At 38.6% G+C, this 20,473-nt stretch overlaps 1 protein-coding gene across 5 annotated transcripts in view; it reads left to right on the top strand.

The window, feature by feature from the left end:
• The first annotated feature begins 443 nt into the window (after positions 1–443).
• Positions 444–20,473, top strand: part of chd4b (chromodomain helicase DNA binding protein 4b) — a 32,932-nt gene continuing 12,902 nt past the window's right edge. Inside the window, exons 1-26 of one of the 5 annotated variants that reach the window (XM_022673813.2) lie at positions 444–755; positions 1,698–1,776; positions 3,929–4,044; positions 4,913–5,188; positions 5,857–5,975; positions 6,474–6,826; positions 6,925–7,037; positions 7,177–7,294; positions 7,431–7,600; positions 9,029–9,277; positions 10,140–10,343; positions 10,588–10,799; positions 10,945–11,076; positions 11,695–11,791; positions 12,373–12,564; positions 13,174–13,374; positions 14,004–14,141; positions 14,327–14,448; positions 15,355–15,528; positions 16,654–16,795; positions 16,914–17,045; positions 18,172–18,289; positions 18,769–18,893; positions 19,360–19,452; positions 19,558–19,711; positions 20,265–20,437. In XM_022673813.2, the coding sequence (XP_022529534.2) occupies positions 1,716–1,776; positions 3,929–4,044; positions 4,913–5,188; positions 5,857–5,975; positions 6,474–6,826; positions 6,925–7,037; positions 7,177–7,294; positions 7,431–7,600; positions 9,029–9,277; positions 10,140–10,343; positions 10,588–10,799; positions 10,945–11,076; positions 11,695–11,791; positions 12,373–12,564; positions 13,174–13,374; positions 14,004–14,141; positions 14,327–14,448; positions 15,355–15,528; positions 16,654–16,795; positions 16,914–17,045; positions 18,172–18,289; positions 18,769–18,893; positions 19,360–19,452; positions 19,558–19,711; positions 20,265–20,437 (3,984 nt within the window). In that variant the 5' untranslated portion in view covers positions 444–755; positions 1,698–1,715. Of the gene's footprint in view, positions 820–1,264; positions 1,601–1,697; positions 1,777–3,928; positions 4,045–4,912; positions 5,189–5,856; positions 5,976–6,473; positions 6,827–6,924; positions 7,038–7,176; positions 7,295–7,430; positions 7,601–9,028; positions 9,278–10,139; positions 10,344–10,587; positions 10,800–10,944; positions 11,077–11,694; positions 11,792–12,372; positions 12,565–13,173; positions 13,375–14,003; positions 14,142–14,326; positions 14,449–15,354; positions 15,529–16,653; positions 16,796–16,913; positions 17,046–18,171; positions 18,290–18,768; positions 18,894–19,359; positions 19,453–19,557; positions 19,712–20,264; positions 20,438–20,473 lie in introns of those variants that run through there. The other 4 variants (XM_022673812.2, XM_022673811.2, XM_007256879.4 and 1 more) reach the window with 4 other exon arrangements.

Below are 20,473 nucleotides of genomic sequence, written 5' to 3'. Positions count from 1 at the left end.
CTCCTGGGGTCACTAGGCTCAAACCCCCTCCCTGAGAGCAGCACCGTAGTGCTGAAAGCCCTTTGCACTGCAGACCTGCTGGCTGAGCCGAGCATTTCTTGACCCAGTCTGCGGGGCAGTGGGGCATTTCACTGCTGTTAGGGTCCAACAGAAGCAGCCAGGTGGACTAACCACCACCACAGACTATTATGGTCTGTCGCTAGCGGCCCGGAGTTTCCCTGGAGACCATGTGACTGGTGTTTTTCTGCCCCCCCCCCCCTCCTCCCACCTCTCTTTTAGGAGTTGTGTTTATTATGGGATGGCAGCTCACTCGGCCTGCGTGACTATTATGGGATGTCAGGGGAGAGGGTGGGTGGGGAGGGGGGGCTGTCTCCATAGTAACGTGGTTGCTATGGGGGCAGGGACAGAGGAAGGGAGGAGTGTGTGTGAGTGGGGAGAGTGACTATTATGGGATGGATGTTGCTGAGTGTTGTGCTGAGTGTGTGAGTGTGTATGTGAGAGTGTGTGTTTGGAGGTGGGGGGGGTGAGTGCTCAGGATTATTATGGGATGTCTACCCCCTGATCTCTTTGTGTATGAGGATGTTAGCTTGTGGTCACTGACGACGCTGGAGGAAGGGAACCGGGGGCAGAGTGGACGACGGCTGGACACCTTTTATAGCTGGGTTATATTACCTGTTTGTTATTTTCGAAAGTTTACTAGATAACTGACCAGCGCGTCTGTCAACTAACTACATTCTCACCTCAAACAGAAGCGGGTGCGTGTGTGTGTGACAGTGTGTGACAGTGTGTGTGTTCTCTGGACCTCCGACTGACCTGTGAGTAAGTTCGCTATCAGCTGCCTGCACACCAAAAAACACTGCTTCCCAGTTAGCTTAGCTAATAAATAGAATAAAAATATGAAATAGCTAGCTAGGACGCTAACTTAACTTATAGCTGTTTGCTTCACGTCAAATACACACACACGCGCGGGCGCGCGCGCACACTCGCACTCACTGACACACGTACGCACGCACACACACACACACACAGCCTCCGGTGTGTCACAGCACATAGTTCGCACACTGTCAACATTTAACCCTTAACTAGCTGTAATTTAGACTCAGTTTTACAGTTGGGTCCTTTAATTCCTGGATGAAGTGTGTTTTAATTTGGACGGGATTAGCTGGGTTAGCTAACGCTAGCTAACACTAGTAATCCCTGGGTCTGTTAGCTCACCGTAGCCCTGGCTACTTGATTGACAGCTCAGTTAGCTAGCTTTAGCTTAAGCCACAGCTTGGACGTTAGCTAGTTAGCTAGCGTTACGTTAGCTAACGTTATGTTAGCTATACTGTCTCCGAGTGTTGAACAATGAAACTTAGCTTGCTAGTTATTTTAGCTGACCTAGCTTACTAACTAGGTTATTTAAACTACAACTAGTGATAATCCCGATGTCCCCTGTCAGCTAGTATCTAGTGTTTCCGTTTACCTAGCTAGCGTTAGCTAACGCTAACCTAAGACTGCCCGGGTGTACTGTCAGTGTGACAGCGGCCGTCGAGCCAGCATGTTGGGTTTGTTTTTGTTATTGAATGAGAATCACAAGTTCTCCTCCCCGCCTGAGGAGGTACACTAGCTTCATTAAGTAAAACACAAACAGCGCAGCAAGCCTACATTAGCTGAAAATGATTTACTGACTGCTGTTATTAATCGTCTGTTTTCAGATGTGTTTGTGAAGCGCGATGTCTGGGAGTGAGGAGGAGGACAGCAGGGGGGGTTTGGGACGACAAACTGCGGGACTCGGTGAGTTTCACAGGACCTAACGTTACAGCTGCGCAGCAGGACTGTCATCAACCACTAACAGCGTGTACCTACAGCAGAGTAAAGCATTCAATAACCTGTCAATAATATATCATCAGTCTGTTTCATAAAAAAGGCACGTAAAACTAAACCCCTTTAAGCAAGTTAGCTCATTTAACCAAGTGAAAGTAAACCAGCTTGTTTTTGAATAAAGGAGAAATCCGGTGTTCTGTCGAGTTTTTTCACCCATCGATAAACATTTTTAAATATGTTTTTATGATAATTCCTTAAGTTTTTATTGCGAGCAATAAACAACCTGCTTGCATGTTAAAAACACTGTAATTAGAAGTTAAAAATAGTAATAAACTTTAAAAAATGGGTTCTAATTACGTATATGACCTTTTAAAACAACCTTTTAAACATTATCTGGTACAGTGATTTACCCTATCCACATATCTTACCTAGGCTTCTGCTGAAAGTAATTTTTTTTTTTAAATAATTTTATTTCATTTTTTTCCCATTTTCTCCCCAATTTAATCAGCCAATTATCCAACCCACTCATTAGGACTCCCCCTATCACTAGTAATGACCCCACAAACCAGAAGGGCAAAGACTACACACGCTTCCTCAGATACATGTGAAGCCAGCCACCATACTTCTAGGGTAGCATAGTTTGACAAAACACTGGTGTGAAATGGAGTTGGGGTGTAGTGAAACTAATATAAAGACTTTTGTAGAATAGTCCACCTTCATTCACCCCCAGAATTCCCGTAATACAACACTTTTAACCAACGCTCCCAACAGGCTTACAATGATAGCAATAGGGGCATAGCATTGCGAATGCAAACAAATCACAATTTTTACACCAATAATAGGTAGGATAGGGAAACATATTGCTAAATTAATTCAGTGAAAATGCATTGTTATAGAGATATTTTCATCAACAGTTGAAAATTATGCATTTACATAGAAATAATGTATTACTTTTGCAATCTGTTTCCCTATCTTACCTATTCGTTTGTGCTCAGTCGAATTATCGTGACTTAATTTCAAGATGTCACTGTGTGTATAAACAGTGTTTTAATAAATTATCAGTGCCCTTTTAAAGTTCTCAGTGCCTCGTTTTAAATGGGAAATGTGGAAATCCTTAAAGCTTGTTAGTGATGTAAATATTACGATTTCTTTGCACGGGCAACCCTATGCATTGTAATTATTCTGCTTGTATCAGAAGCTAAAAGTGCTATATTTTGGAAAACTGGGGGCAAACGGAGGTAGGCTATTCAACAAAAGCTTGTGTAATATCTAAGTAACCTTGTAAGTAGCACTAGATAAGAGCATCAGCTAATTAATGTAAATGTATCCCTGGGAATGTAACCTTCCAAATTTATATGGAACTTGCTGAATTAACTTTATATATGTATTCCAGTATATTTAATCTGTGGTAATTTAAATTAAAACACCTGACGTATCATAATCCAGGCAGTTTAGGTCTGTTGTTTTAATCAAGCCATTTCTTCTTTACTCCTAACACTACAATAGTTTACCTGTGTAATACCTGTGTGAGCATGAGTAACCTCACTCTGGATAAGAGAATCAGCTGTAAATGTAAATGTATCTATGAGAATGTAATCCAGCTAGTTTTTCTCTGTTAACTTGAATTGAATCAGCCAAATTAACCATATGAATATAATTAATGTAATTAACCCTATTCAATTATGCTTAAATTATAATTAATTAGTATGTACTAGTTGACTTAACAATTTAAATGCAACCCCTCTAGTTTAACCCTGTTAATTTAAATTAAATCAGCTAACCCAACCTTATGATAACAGTCAAGCTAGTTTAGGATAAATGGCTCATCAGATATTTTTTTCTTTCTCATACATGCGTTGTTGTTTGTATTTTTAAAGGTCCCTAAGCACTTATATATGGAAAAAAATGAAAAGAACATTTTAACCAGGACATATAGAGGTCATATACTGATCACCATTGTTTTTAAAATATATAATATATACTGGTTGGAGTCACATTTTCAGGAACAACATTGCTCTTAATTTACTATTATTTTATATTATATTATTATTTTATTAATATTATTATTATTTATTATTTCTTTTTAATAATTTCTTTTATCGTTTGGATTGGCATTCGGTAGATGAAGCAGCAGAGGAGCCCATGCCAGAGGTGGAAACCACAAAGTCCAAGAAGAAGAAGAAACCTAAGAAGAGTAGAGAGAGCAGGAGCAGCAAACGACAGAAAGCACTTGTAGAGGTAGCACATACCCACTGTCTCCACACCCACCATCTCCTGGTCCACACCTTTGCCCTGCTTATTCATGCCAAGCCACAGGGCCTGGAATTAGAGACATGCACACAGAATATGAGATCTTTGGAAGCAGTGTTCCAGAAAACCAGACTGAACTGAATGTGTCTGAATTGTAAGTGGTACAAAAACCTAACTGATGATTATTGTTGGGAATTGAGTAATCACACATCCAGTCAGAATTTTATAACTTTTCTGAAGGACTTTGCTTTTCAAATATTCTCAAACGTTCTCAAATACTCCAAACTGCTTTAGTGGAGTTTTCTTTTAACAGTTGGTTTGTTTAATTTGTTTATTTATTTGGTATATTGAAACATTTTATATTCAAGAAATAAATTTAGTCTTTCTATATTACTTTTGCAGTAATGTGTAATTACATTACTATGTAATTAAATTATTATATCAGTGGCATAAAATGGCCTTACAATAACAATAATATTGTTTATTGCAGTTGTTCCTGGGGAAATATATCATCCGAAAAAAAACTGGTTATCGTGACCTACATTCCCATATATAGTGTTCCTGACCTGATAACAATATAGTATAGGTCCATTTAGAGTTCAATAGGTCAGTTTATCAGCATCTACTCCAAACACACTTAAAACTGTCCTAAACACCTCCTGCCCATTCAGACTGCAAAATAACTATTTTTTTTTGTGTTTTTTATGTGTGTAGGTTTAGCAATGCGTTTGGTACAGTATCTAACTGTGTTTTTAAGGACACAGTATTAAGTTGTTTATGTTATAAAGGCAGAACCTGTAGCCAAACTAGCTGTTGGTTTTTACTCTGCTTTCCACTCTTATTGGCCATTTTGCAGGAAGTGCCTGTGAGCTCCCCTGAAGCGCTAGAGGCTCTGCGGCTGGTGGAGGAAGAGGAGGAGGAAGAGGAAGGACGAGCTGTGCGCTCTGAGAGTGAGGGCAGTGACTATGCCCCCAGCAAGAAGAAGAAGAAGAGGGCAGGCACATCCAAGGAGCGCAAAAAAGGAGGAGCGGGTGGAGAAAAGACTGGAGGCGGATCATCTGGAGGGAAAAACAAACGGAAGGATCCAGAACCAGCAGAAGACGATGAGGATGACGATGATGATCTTGGGCAGGTACTGAGGGTTGTAGATTATGGGTGGTTATTTAAACCATTGTTGATATTTAAATATGCAATTTTTTAAACACAATAGTTTTTGAATAATACAGCCTGACATCACTTTATATTGTTTAAAATACAAAATGAGGATGATAGAAGCTTTTTGTTCAAACTTAATGAGCAGGCAGGTTAAATGTTGTGCCAGTATAGTGATGTTGCACAGTTCTGAGAAAATTTACCTTACTGTTCATTCTTGGACGCCGGTTGATGCACAGCTCCAAAGTGTCGCAACCGTCTAACTGCTTGCTTTTTCAAGACTCTGAGGGGAAGGGAAATAAACTAAACTCTTACAAAATATTTAACCAGTGCAGCATATTACTTATGTTTTTTGATGCCAAACTTAAAGTATATTGTTGGCCAAATGTAATAGAACAAGGGTGACTGGCTTCACATGTATCAGAGGAGGCATTTGCTGGTCCTCTCTCTCACAATGTTGGTGGCATTATTATTGATAAAGGAAGTATATATGAGTGGCTTCCAAATTGGCTAGAGTATGGGGTAAACAAATAATAAAAAGCTCAAGTTGGTTAGACTTATTTTTACATGTATATTTGGAATTGCAAGCGAGTTATTCATTAAAGAATCTGCTGTCACTGCAATCTTTGGTCCTTTTCTTTTTCCCAGGAGCCCAAGTCTTCCTCTCAGCTCCTTGCAGATTGGGGCATGAAGGACATTGACTACACTTTCACACAGGAAGACTACAGCTCCCTCACCAACTACAAAGCATTTAGCCAGATGGTCAGGTACATCAGAACCTCTGCCCTACTTACATATACTCTTTGTCCCACAAAAACTGGTGAAAAAGAGCATTTTATTAGCAGTAAGAAAATTATTTTTCTGATTCAGTGTAAAAAACTTTTTTGCATTTCTACTGGTTTGTTCAGTATGGAATTTTGGTACATAAAGCATGTTAAAATAACCTTATTTTAAAAAAGTGAAAAACTAATTAAGGTATGTGTAGCACATTAATAGTGAATTTCATTGAACCCAAAGGTTTTTAATTATTGTCATTAGTTACTACAGTTAAATCACAATTACGGTTAGGGTTATATATGTTTGAAAGTCTTTAGTTGTTTTTGATATCAGGAAATATTTTTCAGATTTCACAAAATTGTCCTTATTTATATTAAAAACAACACTCCTAATTGCTTTTTTGTTGTTGTTGCTATTTATCATTTAATTATAGTTCATTAATGAACTGTTGAAACTGTTTTGTTTGTCCCCCCTGTTCTCCCTGCCAGGCCTCTGATTGCTGGTAAAAATCCCAAAATTGCTGTGTCTAAGATGATGATGGTTCTGGGGGCCAAGTGGCGTGAGTTCAGCACCAACAACCCTTTGCGTGGCTCAGCGAGTGCCAGCGCCGCCCTGGTGGCAGCTAACGCTGCAGTGGCTGTGGATAGCATGGTAAAAGCTGCTGGGGCAGAACCGGCAGGACCTGGAACAGCAGCCGCTGCAACGGCCCCAGCTGCTGCTGTGCCAGCCAACCCAGCGACCACCCCAGTCACTGCGCCGGCAACTGCAGCCACCACCCAGACTCCACAACAGCCCCCTGCTGTACCTCCACTGCGCAAAGCCAAGACCAAAGAGGGCAAGGGTGAGGAGGAACGGACGAGATAGAGAGATGGTTTATGATTCTTTGTATGGTTTATTAAATGCAATAATCTGATTGGTTCCATATTGTGTGTGTTTTAGGTCCAAACGCTCGCAGGAAGACCAAGCCCAAGGTCCAGGACAAGAAGTCTAAAGCCAAGAAAGTTGCACCACTCAAAATTAAACTGGGAAGTTTTAAGAGGAAGAGATCGTCTGTAAGATATCAGTATTTACAAACTCCTATAACCACTTACGCTACTTTAAAACAGGCCTAAATGTAATACACTCTCTGTCTTTGTCATTCACTATGCCTCTCTCTCTCTTTTCATTCTCTATCACCCATTCATTTGACAGAGTGGCGAGGATGATGATGGTGACAGCGATTTTGACAGTTTTTCAGTGAGTGATGGATCTGTTCGCAGTAGCAGATCAAAGAACAAGAAGTCCAAGAGCTCCAAGAAGAAGAAAAAGGGTGAGATGGAATGGTTAATCACACCTGAAGAAAATTTTAATTCTAAACCATTTACAAAAAACCCAGTAAACCCACCAAACGTTCAGTATTTATTTTCTTTTATTACTTTAACCTTGATCTACTTCTGTCTCTTTAGTGACTGAGGATGGTGATGGCTATGAGACAGATCATCAGGACTACTGTGAGGTGTGTCAGCAGGGTGGGGAGATTATCCTTTGTGATACATGTCCCAGAGCCTATCACATGGTCTGCCTGGACCCAGACATGGAGAAAGCCCCTGAGGGGACCTGGAGCTGCCCACACTGCGTGAGTAACTTATACTCATATAGGCCGACACCTAAGAATGTGAGAGTGTTTTATTATAATCAAAAAGCTTATTTTTCAAATGTGAGGCGAATTTGCATTTATTTCCTAATGTATTTATTTATTAAATATATATATTAAAACGTATTGTTGCTGTTGTTCTGTACATTTTACTACAACATATAATATTTCCAAAACATAATATATCCAAAAAATATTAACTTTTTTGGATACAGTGGAAACAGCTTAACTTTAATAAAAGTCAGTGTAAAAAATATTTTATTCCAAGTTATTTTGGAGCATTCCTGGTAGTTATAATGAAAGATTTATAATGAAATTTGACACAATTAATAAAAAAATGACACAAGGTTCTTGCATGACCTCAAAAATGTGAGGGTGACTGCATCTTAGTTGACTCCTCAGCTAAAAGATGAAAAGATGTTTACTATGGCAGCATCTCTGTTCTTAAGACAGCCGCGTACCATATTTTTCGCACTATAAGGCGAACTTTAAATTCTTTAATTTTGTGGCTTATAATCCAGTGCTACTTATGTGTGAATTCTACCAGTCTGGTTGTAAGAAGCAGTAAAGCCACTATGCTGAAGTACAGCTTTATAAATGAGTTTCAGTTTAGTTCTCCATCACCAAGGCTGGAGCATTATAAGCATTAGTCGCTAAATGGCTGGAGGCTAGTGCTGTTGCTAACCATTCTGTTGAAAATATTGGAAATCTAAGCTTACTGTAAATAAACTAAAGTGATTTACTCACCCAAATAATCCATTTTCAGAAGAGAATTCTGTGTAGATTTTCATCCAGGGCTCATTTGACTTTAAAAGTTTTTTTAGGCGACATTAGAAGGGAAACATGGCGACACCCTTGTTACTTACCATTGTCACTTAAAATATGCCTTATAATCCGGTGTGCCTTATGTTTAAAAACAGACCAGAAAATAGATGTTCATTGACAGTGCGTCTCACTTGAAAAAATGCCAAATGCAATGTGTTTATTAGGATGTAAAAAATAATTATATTTTGCAATACTGTATCGATTTTCAGAAACACAGTATTAAGTTTTTAGTTTCTAGTTGACATGCAAATAGTTTTTGTGTTGCCTTTGAACCCTGATCACTAAATAGCAGGGGTCTTTAGAAAGCACTGAGTTTTTATTAATGTATCAGTTTTCCTTAAATTTGTTTAAAAAAACAACAACTGTAAAATGGTCACAGTAGCAGTATAACAAATCTCTTCAACATTATTATTATTATTAAAGTCACTAGATTATTTACCAATTCAAGGCGTCCAAGCGTATATAATTCTGTATTTCCTGCTGGCACACATTACTATAAACTTTGCCTTAGTCTTGTTCCTTCTATTTTGCTCTTCTTTTCAGTCTGATGCCTCTCATATTTCTCTCTCTCCCCCTCTCTCTCAGGAGAAGGAAGGCATTCAGTGGGAGGCGCGCGAGGAGAGCTCAGAGGGAGAAGAGGAGAATGATGACGCAAGAAGGGATGATGAAGGGATGGAGGAGGAGGATGACCACCACATGGAGTTCTGTCGTGTGTGTAAGGATGGTGGAGAGCTGCTGTGCTGTGACACCTGCCCCTCCTCCTACCACCTGCACTGCCTTAATCCACCCCTGCCTGACATTCCCAACGGCGAGTGGATCTGCCCTCGCTGCCGGGTACGTGTGAACAGCTCTCAGTGAGACAGAGAATAGAGTGGGTTGAATTTTTGTGTGTTATAAACTACATTGATTTGTCTAACAAGATCTGGAGCTATTCTGAGGGGGTTTAGATTCATCCTTAGGCTAGTGTTTACTGAGATGAGGTGCTAGTTCATTATCTACTGTATCTCTTGAATTTCAGACGATTAACTTAGTCTTGGTCATATCTAGCATAAGAAGTAATTTATTTGATATTTGGTCAGACTATTACTTAGATACAATGCCAAACATCTTATCATCTTACATACATTTGCTAGTGTGGTTTCTACCAGCTTGTGATGGTGTTATTTAAAAAAAATATGTACAGATACTAGGAAGAAGGTGAAAATTGTGTAAACTGGATAGCAGTACTATGCCTTGAATGCTGCAGTGGAATATCCTGCCTTCCATCCGATGACTGCAGGGATTGGCTCCAGCTCCGCTATGACCCGCCTGAAATGGATAAAATGATTGAGGATAAATTAATGAATGGATGTTGTTTTAAAAATAATTTTTGATGCTGCAAGTTATATTTCTGCCTCGCAGAATTATATTAATTTGGTTGAATATTGGTACCACCAGAAGTCTGTGACCGATGTCAATATCATCACAGTTACTTTCAATACTTTCACTGATAAACGTATCCTATCTGTATCATAACTGTCTAGTTCAGTCCAGAACCCTTTTTTCACATTCCTTTAGTGTTTGTTTTTCCTATCTATATCAATATTTTTTTAGGAATAAGGTTTTTGAAACACTGCTTTATGAAAGTGTCTTCTGTGGAAAAAAGTGTCTTCTCAAACCGAACTGAAAATTAATTAAATGTAATTTTTTTTCTTAGTCTCTTCCTCTGAAGGGTAAAGTCCAGAAGGTTCTCACCTGGCGCTGGGGAGAGGCTCCACCCCCAATGCCAGTACCACGCCCCCCTGATCTCCCAGCAGATGCACCAGATCCTCCTCCGATGATTGGCCGGAAAGAGAGGGAATTCTTTGTCAAGTGGTGCAACATGTCCTACTGGCACTGCTCCTGGGTACAGGAACTGCAGGTAACTCAATATACATATATACACATATACACGCACACACACATACACACACACACACGCACACACAGCTCCTGGATGCAACACAGCATGCTATGCATGTTTTATTACAGCTGTGTTCAAAGGTATTTAAACTAAACACATTTTAATTACACAACATTTTAACACATACTACATTCTTTATTTGATTTGTTTACATTACTAATAACTGACTGCATTATTTCTTTATCTCTTTCTGTATCCCTAGCTGGAGCTGAATTGTCAGGTGATGTTCCGCAACTTTCAGCGTAAGACTGATATGGAGGAGCCGCCCATTCTGGATTTTGGTGCTGAGGGTGACGAGGACAAAAGCATCAAGAGGAAGAGCAAAGATCCTTTCTATGCTCGCATGGATGATGAATTTGGTCGCTATGGTGTGAAGTTGGAGTGGCTCCTCATACATCGCATCCTCAACCATAGGTAGAATCTTCTGCATCCTCAAACCAAACCGACAATTCACCTTCAAGTTTAACATTATAACCAGTGTCAGTGTTATGTGCTAAATATTAGTTCTCTCTCTATTCCCTTTCTCTTACTCTTTCTCTCTCATACTCTCTTTTTTCAGTGTTGATAAGAAGAATAACGTTCATTACCTCATTAAATGGAGAGATCTGCCCTATGACCAGTCCTGTTGGGAAAGTGAAGATATGGAAATCCCTGATTATGAAACCTACAAACAGCAGTACTGGAACCACAGGTACATACATAATCAACAAACACAAATTCACTACATTGTAATTATCATATAGTGCTTTAACGTAAAAAAAAGTGACCACACAGTCAGAATTTAGTTACAAATGTTGTGTCAAGTGGTTTCATGCAGTAATGGTGCATTCATTTGTTAAGAAGAAACAGTGGGAACCAGGTGATTAAATGAAGGCTTTTTTGTGAATTATTCAGATAACTTAAACATTTTAAGGCAGCCTGGTTGTTTACTATCTAATCTATATATGAAATCTTGTTAACAGTGTACACACAAAATGTATGAACATATTTTTAAACAGGCTTTTACGCTCCCTGTAATGAAATGTACAGTTGGGTTTGTGTTCCTTAAGCACTGATGATATCCTTGAAATTATTATTAAAGCATATTGTCAATGTGATAGACATATTTATCACAATACAGTGAAATATTGCTATATCGCCCAGCTCTACTCTTATGTGGACTTTATCAAGCACTTAGACTCATTTATATATTCACAAAGTAAATGCACATTGGCATATGATGCACCACACCAGTTTTATACAAGAACTAAAACAGTGTGTTTTTCACCTTTGCATTCTTTAAATGTCTTTTTTTTTCTCTTTCTCTAAGAGAGTTGATGATTGGAGATGAGGGCAGACCAGGAAAGAAGCTAAAGAAAGTGAAAGTGCGAAAGATAGAGAAGCCTCCTACTAACCCTGTGGTGGATGTAAGTAAGGAACTTAAAACCAGCCGTATCCGGATGAGATTCATTTCTCAGTGGGTTTTGGGGTAGTTTTCTCTTTTATGGGGGTCCCCTGTGATTTTTTTCCCGTCTGGAACGACCATTTTCGCTGAACTCTGTGATTCTCCTGTAATTTCAGTCCAGTCTGGATAGCTATTTGTCCACTGCTACACATGTGCTGTCATGTGACCAAGAAATCCAAAAAACTCACTGGTCCTCCTATTTTTTCAATTGCATTTTGGATGCAAAAGTTTTATTACTGAGTAGTGATGAAAGTGTGAAATATTTTTCACAGACATCCCCCTGAGAAAGTAATTCTGTCCGATAGGGCTGTATTCATACATCTCTCCCAATCTCACAGGATAATCATATCAGAATGATAGCAGAGGTTTTGTTATATATGACAGTACATACGATAATACGTAGTTTGTGGGACATAATAACTCCTCTAGAGTCAGCTAAGTGTTCTCCCAGTGTTCTGTTTTTTTTCACTCTCTGCTCTGTGTGTCTCTCTTTTTTATTCCCCTTTTTTCCCATGTGGGTGCATGTTTATTTCTATTCTATAGCCCACTATAAAGTTTGACAGGCAGCCCGACTATCTGGACTCGACAGGTGGCACTCTGCACCCATACCAGCTGGAGGGCCTGAACTGGCTGCGCTTCTCCTGGGCACAGGGCACTGACACCATCTTGGCTGATGAAATGGGTCTCGGCAAGACCGTACAGACCGCTGTCTTTCTCTATTCTCTCTACAAAGAGGTATGTGAGGGTGTGTGTGTGAGAGAGAGAGAGAGAGAGAGAGAAAAAAGGAGATCCTAATTCTTCAGCATACAGTGACAGTTCCACAGCCTGTGCAGAAAAGGCCTATTTTTTTTACTAAAATCAGTAAAGTTGAGTTTTATAAGGCTGTCATGCAAAAACATTGTATGTCTGTCCTTCTTAATAGTGAACTCTGACAGTTTTCCAGAATTAAATATAAGTTAAGATTTTTTTTTCTTTCCACTGTAACGTTCCCATTTTTGATATACATTTATTTTCTATTGAGAGCAAAAGTATGCACGAAAAAAGTTCATACGCAATATACAATTTATAATTATATAGTGATAATAGGCTGACAGCAAGTACTATTGCATATTTTTTCAAATAAGTATTTTTGCTAATAAATAAACAAAGCAAGGTGAAATGCATTTATGAAGAAAAGTTGCAGAGAGAAAACATGGTAACAAACTTTACCACAGTTGATTGTGGGGACAAGAGAATGTCAGAAAGATTTGCTATTTAATGTTGTTGTTTATCATCTTGTTTCAGGGTTACTGAGGGGTTTGCTTTGTGTGTATTTTTAAATGTCATTCCTTTCCGCTGCTCCAGGGTCATTCCAAGGGACCATTTCTGGTCAGTGCTCCGCTGTCCACCATCATTAACTGGGAGAGAGAGTTTGAGATGTGGGCCCCCGACATGTATGTGGTCACCTACGTAGGCGACAAGGACAGCAGAGCCGTCATCCGAGAGAACGAGTTCACGTTCGAGGGCAATGCCATCCGCGGCGGCAAGAAAGCCTCCAAAATGAAGGTGAGGAAGAAGATTTTACAGTTTATTCAGACAAAATGTTTAAACACTTTTTATAAAAGTCATGTAGTTTCTATTCTAAGTTACTATTGTGATTTTGCTGCATTTGAATGAGTTGTGCCACTTTGTCACCATTGTAAAAATCAATAGCCTAAATTTAGTTTTTTTTGCAAAGAAATGGCAATTTCAAAACTACAGTTTACAATTTTTATATGGTGAAAGCAGGGCATGACTGTTTAGCGGTGATGCCAGCCTGGTCATGCTTTAAGTGGAATAGCCACAGTGATAAGCTTTTTTTGAGCTGGATTACTTACTCAGAGTTGATGACAGTTAGATGGTACTATGCTATTTATATGTGTATAGTATTTGTAGGTTGTTCTGATTTTGAGTAATTAAAATCAATTGCTTCACATATTCGGTTTCGGTTGACGAAATTTTAATGCATTATGTATTTATTTAATTACGTAATTTTATGCTGGAAATTGTATTTTTACCTCTTGTATAAAATGTCAGACCATCTCTTCTAACTTTCTTCTTATTGTATTAATTATTTCTTAACTTTAAAATATCTCTAAAGCTGTAGATGCAATTGTGGTTGGTTTGCTGTTAATTGTGGTGTTTATGTCCTGCAGAAAGAGGCAGCTGTAAAGTTTCATGTATTGCTGACGTCGTATGAGCTGATCACTATCGACCAGGCTATCCTGGGCTCCATAGATTGGGCCTGCCTTGTAGTGGACGAGGCTCACAGACTCAAAAACAACCAGTCAAAGGTGAGTCTGCCAAAAACTTAACTGAAGCCAACTCTGATCTTATTCTCTGTTCAAGTTATAAAATGGATGAATGTCAATTAATGGATATTAAGGGAATATCTGTCATGGGTGTTAAAAAGCTATTAAACTATTTTTACCAGTGTTTCACCAGAATTTCTCTCTCTTTTTGTTCCTCACTGTTTCAGTTTTTCAGAGTGTTGAATAATTACCCTCTGCAGCACAAGCTGCTGCTGACTGGTACTCCTCTTCAGAACAACCTTGAGGAGCTCTTTCACCTGCTTAACTTTCTCACCCCAGAGAGATTCAAGTAAGAACCTGTGTGTGTGTGTGTGTGTGTAGTATTTTTCTGTTTTATTCATCAGTTAGATTTAAGTCTGTGATGATTTGTTTACAGCATAAAAGATATTCCAAGTTGAACATGTTGACATGGTGGTAAACATTGTGCTACAAGAGTCAGAGGACAAAACAGCAAGCATCTCCTCACATTGTTTATCACACACAAGCAACATCTCTCTGGAGAGTTCTATCAGTGTGAGGTGTGGGGGTCTTTTTATCACCACAAAGAGGAAATCTTTCATCTTTAATCTTTAGTAACAGGCTTAACACAGTCCAAGAATCAGGCAAGGGTATAATAACTGACAAACATTGCAATCAGAGGCTAAGACAAAAGACAGGTTAAACTAGGCAAAGCTTAAGCTCTATCTGGACAGGATTAGTTTCTCAGGGGGTCCTGGGGTAATTTTTGTGATTTTATTCCTGTCCGGAACGACCATGTCTGTGTTTTTCTCAGACGTCCTCTGAGAAAATTACAGGCTGAATTATCTACAGTTTTTTGCTGAAATCCGTGATCGTAAGGTAATTTTACTCCTGTCCGGATCCACATCTCTGAGTTTCATCACCTCGCATTTAATAAAATAGCTATTTTTCCACTGCCACGCACCGTAATTACACTTTGGGCACGCTCTTCCACAGAGATCCACTGTTTTTATAATTGCAGTCCAGATGCAAGAGTTTTATCACTGTGAAATACTAACCTGGTGCTGGCCAAAGGAGTGTGACACTTATATGGACATGTGTTTTGGAGTCATTACACCACTGCAGTACACACAATGAAACAATTAATTGCATTTTTCATTATTTGTTGCTAGATTAAATGTTATTTTTATTATTGATATTGTATTTACCCTGATTTTATTGTGTGTGTGTGTATCAGTAATTTGGAAGGTTTCCTGGAGGAGTTTGCTGACATTGCTAAAGAGGACCAGATCAAGAAGCTGCATGACATGCTGGGACCGCACATGCTCAGAAGGCTGAAAGCAGACGTGTTTAAACACATGCCCTCCAAAACAGAACTCATCGTCCGAGTGGAGCTCAGCCCCATGCAGAAGTGAGAGCTGGGGACAGGGGAAGGTGGGAGGGGATAAAGATAGTACAGAGAGGAGAGAAACAGGGAGGTAGTTGCAGAAACGCTGAAGTACTAAAAAGGAGTATTGTGATGTTTTCAAAGTATCCAGTATATCCAGTATATATTGTCACGTTTAACAGTATATCGGACGTTTACAGAAGAAAGGGAAATTAGTCAATGAGAAAAGGTTTTAAAAAAAATCATTTTGGACACTGAAGGCCCATTAATACCTCTGCATCGAACCTACGCCGTGTAGCCTACAGCATAGCTTGAGGCACACCTCTGTGGAAATATAGAGCAGAGCCGCTGATATGAGCACGCAGAAGTATAAATGCACTCCGCTGTGTAGCCCACTCTCGCTGGATATGCATAGTCTATGGCGTAGGTTCGACATAGAAGTATGAATTGGGCTCAACCCTAACACAAAGGGGACCTCTCTACCTTGTCCAATCCACCCTGATTTCATTATTCAAAATGAAAAAGAAAAAGTCATAATTTCTTATTTGCGAACAGAACAATTATTACAAATAGGGAACTGATAATTTGTAAGCTAATCAATTAGAGTAAGACAAAAAGGAAGGTGTTGAAGAACCAACCAAACAACTATTGCTATAGTTTATTTATTATTTATTTGGTAGAAATTTGACCTCTGCATTGCATTTCTTAATCCTCATCTTCGTTAAACGTCACACATACAAAATATTCTTCATATGACTTCATGTACCAAACAGTGACATCCATACCCTGACAGTTCAGAATAAATATATGTACTATTACATCCCTTATTGAAATGCAATTACATAAGGTAGACATATAAAGTATGTTTTTTTCTTTCTGTAACAATAACTCAATAAACCAAATTAAAGCATAATAAAATGCAAATACTGTCCTTTACAATGTTTTTTTTAAGTATAACATATTTAGTCTTAAATTAGACCAAACCTATGCATTTTGCTAAATTGTTAAGATATTTGTTTTCTTGACTGTAACAGAACATGGCAGAACATTAACAATGTTAATGATAAATGTTTTTTTTTATTTTTTGTAAATGGCAACCTCACTGACCTGGCTTTGACTGTTTTGTCTATGTGTATTTGTCTGCTACAGGAAGTACTATAAATATATCCTGACGCGAAACTTTGAGGCTCTAAACACGCGTGGTGGTGGAAATCAGGTGTCTTTGCTGAATGTGGTGATGGACCTGAAGAAGTGCTGCAACCACCCCTACCTCTTCCCCACCGCTGCCACCGTGAGTTTCCACCCACTGCTCTAGAAAATGGAGGGGTGGTGAAAAGAAATAATACTGCTGAGACAAGGCTGTGTGGTTTAGAATTTACTTATAGATTTCTGCTGGTTTTTAATTACAGGAAGCTCCTAAAATGCCCAATGGTATGTACGAAGGTGGTGCGCTCACAAAGTCCTCTGGGAAACTGATGCTGCTGTGTAAGATGCTGAGAAAGCTGAAGGAGGGTGGACACAGAGTACTTATTTTCTCACAGGTACATAATCAGTACAAAATGTACACACACACAAACACACACACTGAGCCCATTTTTTCACAGGTATGCATAGGTGCATAACCAAACGCATATACACAAACCACAGCAGGCTGTAAGGAAATCTGGTGTACAATTAATTTTGTGCCATTTTCACAACCCATAACTTTTATTGACCTAAAATCGCTGTGTCATATGAATAACTAAGTAGACTTGGTCATTAGAGTTACAAATGTAGGGCATCTACTTATAGGGTTACTTTGACTTAGCACCAGGATGCTTTAACTTATTTATTTTATGTATATTATTTTCTTGTTCTCGAAAACCTTTTAAATGAATCAGTAAAGAGAACATACAGAAAATGTAACAAAAAGTAAATAAAAGTAAATAAATGACAAAACAAACATTTTGCACTCAGCAACACCTTGACTTAAGGTATTAAATATTAAGTGAGAAGTAATGACAGACATTCTTGTCTAACAAAGTTTGTAACAAGATTAGCTAAGCACAGTGCTTATAAAAATATTCAACACTTTGCATAATTTGGATATTTATTTGAAGGTTCTTTGGTCTCAAAAGATCAAAAGGCTTCATTATTTTTCTAGCAGACAGCAAACATTAAACCTTATCATAAACACACAATCCCCACTGTACAGCGTGGTGACGGCAGCATCATGCTGTGGGGATGTTTCTTTACAGCAGGTCCTGGATGGCTTTGTAAAGTATAAGCAAATATAAGGACATGCTGGAGGATATGATTCAGTCTGCAAGAGAACTAAAACATAAGAGAAGATGTATCTTCCAGCAAGACGAGTTGCCCCAATCATACAGTTAAATATTCACAGGAATATGCACAGAAATATACACAGAAATGCTTTAAAGACAACAAGGAGAATGTTCTGGAGTGGCCAATAACCCTGAGAGAGAGAACTTGTGTCCTCATCAATGCAAGTGGCAGCCTTTTCGTTAGCTTCTTAACTTACTTCATATCTTGAGCAATGTTGCTAAAAACTGCATATGTTCAAGCCAAAGCAAGACCTATCCACACAGACTTAAAGTGACCTAACCCACAAACTCTTTCTGTCTCTCACTCTTTTCCTCTCTCTCTCATTTTCTCTTTCCCCTGTAGATGACAAAGATGCTGGACCTGCTGGAAGACTTTCTAGAGAATGAGGGTTACAAGTATGAGAGGATTGATGGTGGGGTGACCGGCGTTATGAGACAAGAAGCCATTGACAGGTTTAACGGTGAGAATCTCCTTTAATGAAGACAAATAGCTTACTCTAGAAACTATGTGCAGAAGACTGTATGATGTCCAAGACTAACAATGACAACGCTCACACTGCAGCAGTTATTGTGATGCTAAATGTCCTTGGCAAGATTTATGCATTCAATTTTGATCACTTGACGTAAATAAAAATCATTGTCAAATTATACAATTCTATGAATTGATGTTTGGTTACATAATCACTGCATTTATACAACTGTAAAATGTATGATGAAAAGTACAGATTTTGGGCATATGGTTCATATAGGTTAAACTAGGTTTGTTTTCTTTTTTATAAAATGCAATAAATAGACCAAACAGAAAAAGAATAACTGTGATGGGAATGTTTGAGTTAAACTCAGCAAGAGAACAGATAGTTATATATATATGAGTATTGTGTAATATAATATTTTTAAGTATTGTTTTTGATCTTGAGTGTTTTCCCTCCATGCTGTGCAGCTCCTGGAGCCCCTCAGTTTGTCTTCCTCCTCTCCACCAGAGCTGGAGGTTTGGGCATCAATCTAGCAACAGCAGACACTGTCATTATCTATGACTCAGACTGGAACCCACACAATGACATCCAGGTATTCCCACTAACTACACAAGAATCAATTTATTGGAACACTTGCATAATGTTTTTATTTATTTTTAATTTTATGAACAGCTGTGAACATTTAATAGAAATGGATAAATGGACAAATTCTCAACAGTGTATAGTTTTTTTGTGTGGCGTAATCTAATTGTGTAGATTATTATAAAAAATACACAAGCTCTTTCAGAATGCAGTTGGAATTGACAATCAAGTATTATTATTTTATTCAAAGTGAGTAACAGTAAAATATTAGCAATACTTGACAACACGATAGTATCCTGTTCAAATGTGTTTTTGGCACTAACAAATTCAAAATCTTAATGTTTGGAATAAAATAGTCAAAATGTTTTATCAAAATGTATAGTGCATTAAGTGCTTTCAATCTCACAGAACCATCACATGTTTAATATTATTGTATTATTGTGTAAAGTTATTTAATGTCTCTTCTTTTGTCTCAGGCATTCAGCAGGGCCCATCGTATCGGTCAGAACCGGAAGGTGATGATCTACCGTTTTGTCACTAAAGCATCAGTGGAGGAGAGAATCACTCAGGTCTTTGCTGCTGTGCCACTTAACAAAACATGCCAAACACAACTGATTACAGATTACAGTTTATCATTATATTACAACTCTATCTTCCATGTATTGATTATGTAGGTGGCAAAGAAGAAGATGATGCTGACCCACCTGGTAGTGCGTCCAGGTCTGGGCTCTAAGGCTGGATCCATGTCCAAACAGGAGCTGGATGACATCCTGAAGTTTGGTACTGAAGAACTGTTTAAGGATGAGATCAGTGAGGGAAAGGAAAAAGGTTAGTGCAGTGTCATGGCTTCATAGTTCATAGGCATGACTGATTGCCCCACTGCAAAATAGATCCTTTGTACGTAGGCCTGTCATGATAATTTTTTTTTGTGGACAATATTTTCTTCCACAAATAATTGTGATAAACACTAATATTGTCTCATTTTTGTGGAAATTAAAGGATTTTAAGTAAGCCTTATAGTGCGAAAATTATGGTAACTAATTTAGTAACACACCTTGACCTGTAACAACCAGCTTTGAGTCTATAGAGGTGCCATTGCTAAACATTGGTCAATATGTGACATTCATTCTTATACAATTATGCTAGTAAAAACTATTTTCGATTTTGAGGTAGGCAAAAACAGTTGAGGTCATGTGTATTTATTGTATAAGTCGATAATGTACATTTTGTGGCAGGCCTGTTTGTAAAACTTTTCAAAAGACATAAGCCTGTCTTTCCTCCGCATATTCTTCCATGCTGCCTCTATCTGTCTACCTCCTCTACTCATCATCTTTAATTGAGCTTGTTGATTTGTGTTGATTGAGGTGCCCCTCTGTTTTAGGAGGTGAGAATAAGGAGGAGGACAGCAGTGTGATTCACTATGATGACCAGGCAATATCCAGACTACTGGACCGGAACCAGGATGCCACAGAGGACACTGAGCTTCAGAGCATGAATGAGTATCTCAGCTCCTTTAAAGTGGCCCAGTATGTTGTGAAAGACGAGGATGAGGAGGTACGTCACGGTTTATACTAGATCATAAGACATGTT

This window comes from Astyanax mexicanus, chromosome 6 (assembly GCF_023375975.1).
Source record: "Astyanax mexicanus isolate ESR-SI-001 chromosome 6, AstMex3_surface, whole genome shotgun sequence".
Lineage (NCBI taxonomy): Eukaryota > Metazoa > Chordata > Actinopteri > Characiformes > Acestrorhamphidae > Astyanax > Astyanax mexicanus.
This window is presented reverse-complemented; position numbering and strand designations above follow the sequence as displayed.